The sequence below is a fragment of the Cibotium barometz genome, unplaced genomic scaffold, assembly GCF_041138505.1.
Source record: "Cibotium barometz isolate CiBa-2024 unplaced genomic scaffold, ASM4113850v1 ctg512, whole genome shotgun sequence".
Classification (NCBI taxonomy): domain Eukaryota; kingdom Viridiplantae; phylum Streptophyta; class Polypodiopsida; order Cyatheales; family Cibotiaceae; genus Cibotium; species Cibotium barometz.
The window spans coordinates 72,221-74,751 of NW_028229452.1; the positions used below are offsets into that span (position 1 = coordinate 72,221).

Consider the following 2,531-nt stretch of genomic DNA (forward strand, 5'->3'; position numbering starts at 1 on the left):
CTTTGTGAAGAATAGCATTGCATGAATGAGACTATCCAATTTAAAGTTTTCTTTAAGGCCACTTGGAAGTCATATTTCTTCATTTATATCAAGTAATACTATCTTATATTAAATCATATGTATAAGAACACCTTTACAAAAAGATAGACTAGAAACCTCTCAATCATAGGCCAGTAAATTGAGAGTATTAAAAGTGCAAAACCCTATAGCTTAAAAACAACCTCATAAAAGAAAAGAAATGCTCTTAAAAAATCTAGTTTATCCAAAGAAAATTACTTTTACATAATACAAAGAAGAAAAGAAAACAACCTCATAGAAGAAAAGAAATGCTCTAAAAAATCTAGTTTATCCAAACAAAACTACTTTTACAAGAGTAGAAAGTGAAAGAATGTACCTAGAGGACAAAGGTATAAAGGAGTTTGTCAAGGCACACTAGAGAAGTTGTTGATAAGTCTAGCTTTGTTTCTAAGCTATGTGATGGATGTAGCTTGTGACTTAATTATTGTTGTATGGTGACTCTCTCATGTTAATGTGTGCTGACGAAGAAAGAGCAAAGGAATAAAGAGAATGCATAGTGTTATTCTATATTCTCTCTGTTTTTTTTTCTTTAGTGTTATTCTATATTCTCTCTTTTTTTTCTTTTTTCTATTTTTTTGGGTGGACCTTTTGCAACAAGTGGCAACAACGAACGATAAAATCACGGGTGACCTATAAGAAAGTGAGTCTGGAGCATGAGATTAGTCACCCGAGACCCTCTCTTTCTCTCCAGGCGCCACTGCAATTGCTCACCATGGGTGGCTTTTTCTCCCGAAAAAGGCCTAACCTTACGCCAGCGCCCACCGAGATTTTGCCTGTCAAAGCTGTGGACCTTACGCCAGCCACCATGATTTTGCCACGAAAATCGGTGGAGGAGCTTACAGCAGACGCAAGGAAGAAGTTGGGCATGGACGTGAACAACCACTTCAACTTTGCAGTTGTTGGAAGAAGTGGAGTTGGGAAGTCTACTTTGATCAATGCATATCGACTGCTGAAAGACAATCATCCAGGTTCGTGATAATAAATTGGGCAATATGGTGTATAGCTATTGTAATAATTCAGAAATTTAGCTTAATTCAGAAATGCTATTGTTTCCTGAATTTGTACAAGTTCAATACAAGCTGCTAGCTCGATTGCATGCATGTTCGACCAGATGCTGCACGCGTCGGGGAGACTGAGACAACAACGCAAATCACGAGGTACGCCGACCCTGCACACCCTCACATTATGTTATGGGACCTCCCTGGGGCTGGAACTTTGCGGCAGCCCGAATCCAGTTACTTCGAAGACAACATGCTTTATGCATTTGACTGCATCCTGGTGCTCTCATCTGATCGTTTTATGAAAGTGGATTACGTCATCGCAAACAAAGCGATGCATTACAAAAAGCCATGCGCTTTTGTGCGCACCAAAGCGGATCAATCGCTCAAATCGATAGCTGAAAGGGAGTCCAAAACAATGCGAGATGCGAGCAAAGACCTCAGGCTAATCGTGGAAGAAAGCTTTCAAAAGGGTCTAAAGGATGCAGGGTTTTCGCCAGGAAGTACGTCTTTTCAGTTGTTTATCGTGAGTGGATGGGCGTTCACGAGAAGGAATGCATACACACTGTACGATGCTGAGACAGGCGAGCTTGACACAAGCTTGCAAAAGATGGACGAGGATCAACTAGTTGCATTTGTCACCAACTCGGTAAGGTCTCGTTTCCCCTGAAACGCAGTTGTCTTAATGCTGCGTTTCTGTCTGCCACACGTTCATATTCCTCCTTGCGCCTGAGATCAAAAAATATTCCGTAATACAAAAGATATGGCTGTAATGGGCCTATTCAAGTAAAGGTGGTTTACAATCATTTATACACACTCAATCATTTATTTTTTATTAAAATAAAATACTTATTGCACGTGCCGTATGCCTTCAGCGACAATTTTATAAAAATAGCCAACAAGCACATGCGGGGAACAATAATTCAAGTGGTAAAATATCCAAATTGATTCCCCTCTCTCTCTCTCTCTCTCTCTCTCTTTAACACACACACACACACACACACACACACACACACACGACACACATCCTTGCATCCACAAGTGCATTGACTCATCCATTCACCCACACACGTGGAATATTGCACATCATGAAATATCCTTATTATTTCATGGGTGCGGGTGCACGCACACACACACACATAGGTCCTAAACAGCTAAGAGAATATAGTAGTATTATTGTTGCATTAGTAAAGTTTTAGAGATCATCCCAAGGTCTATTTTGAAGCTTAATCGTGAGAATTTTCCATGCTTATAAATGCTAAGAGTAGAGATTGATTAAAAAATATCCATTTAAGGAATCAAAGTACCTCAAATCTTAAACATGCAATTATGCAATCAAGCTAGCTTACAATTTGTCGCTATCTATACATTTTGACCAATTCTATTCCCATATACTTTAACATACACTTATATGGTCAAACTAGTTTTACAACAATAAACTTTGGCATTTTCCAT

At 39.1% G+C, this 2,531-nt stretch overlaps 1 protein-coding gene across 1 annotated transcript; it reads left to right on the forward strand.

Moving 5' to 3' along the window:
• Positions 1–737: 737 nt before the first annotated feature.
• Positions 738–1,879, forward strand: LOC147602530 (uncharacterized). The gene is made up of 2 exons (XM_086797927.1): positions 738–1,046; positions 1,190–1,879. The coding sequence occupies exons 1-2, from the start codon at positions 791–793 to the stop codon at positions 1,744–1,746; spliced, it is 813 nt and encodes a 270-aa protein (XP_086654053.1). The 5' UTR covers positions 738–790; the 3' UTR covers positions 1,747–1,879.
• Positions 1,880–2,531: the final 652 nt, after the last annotated feature.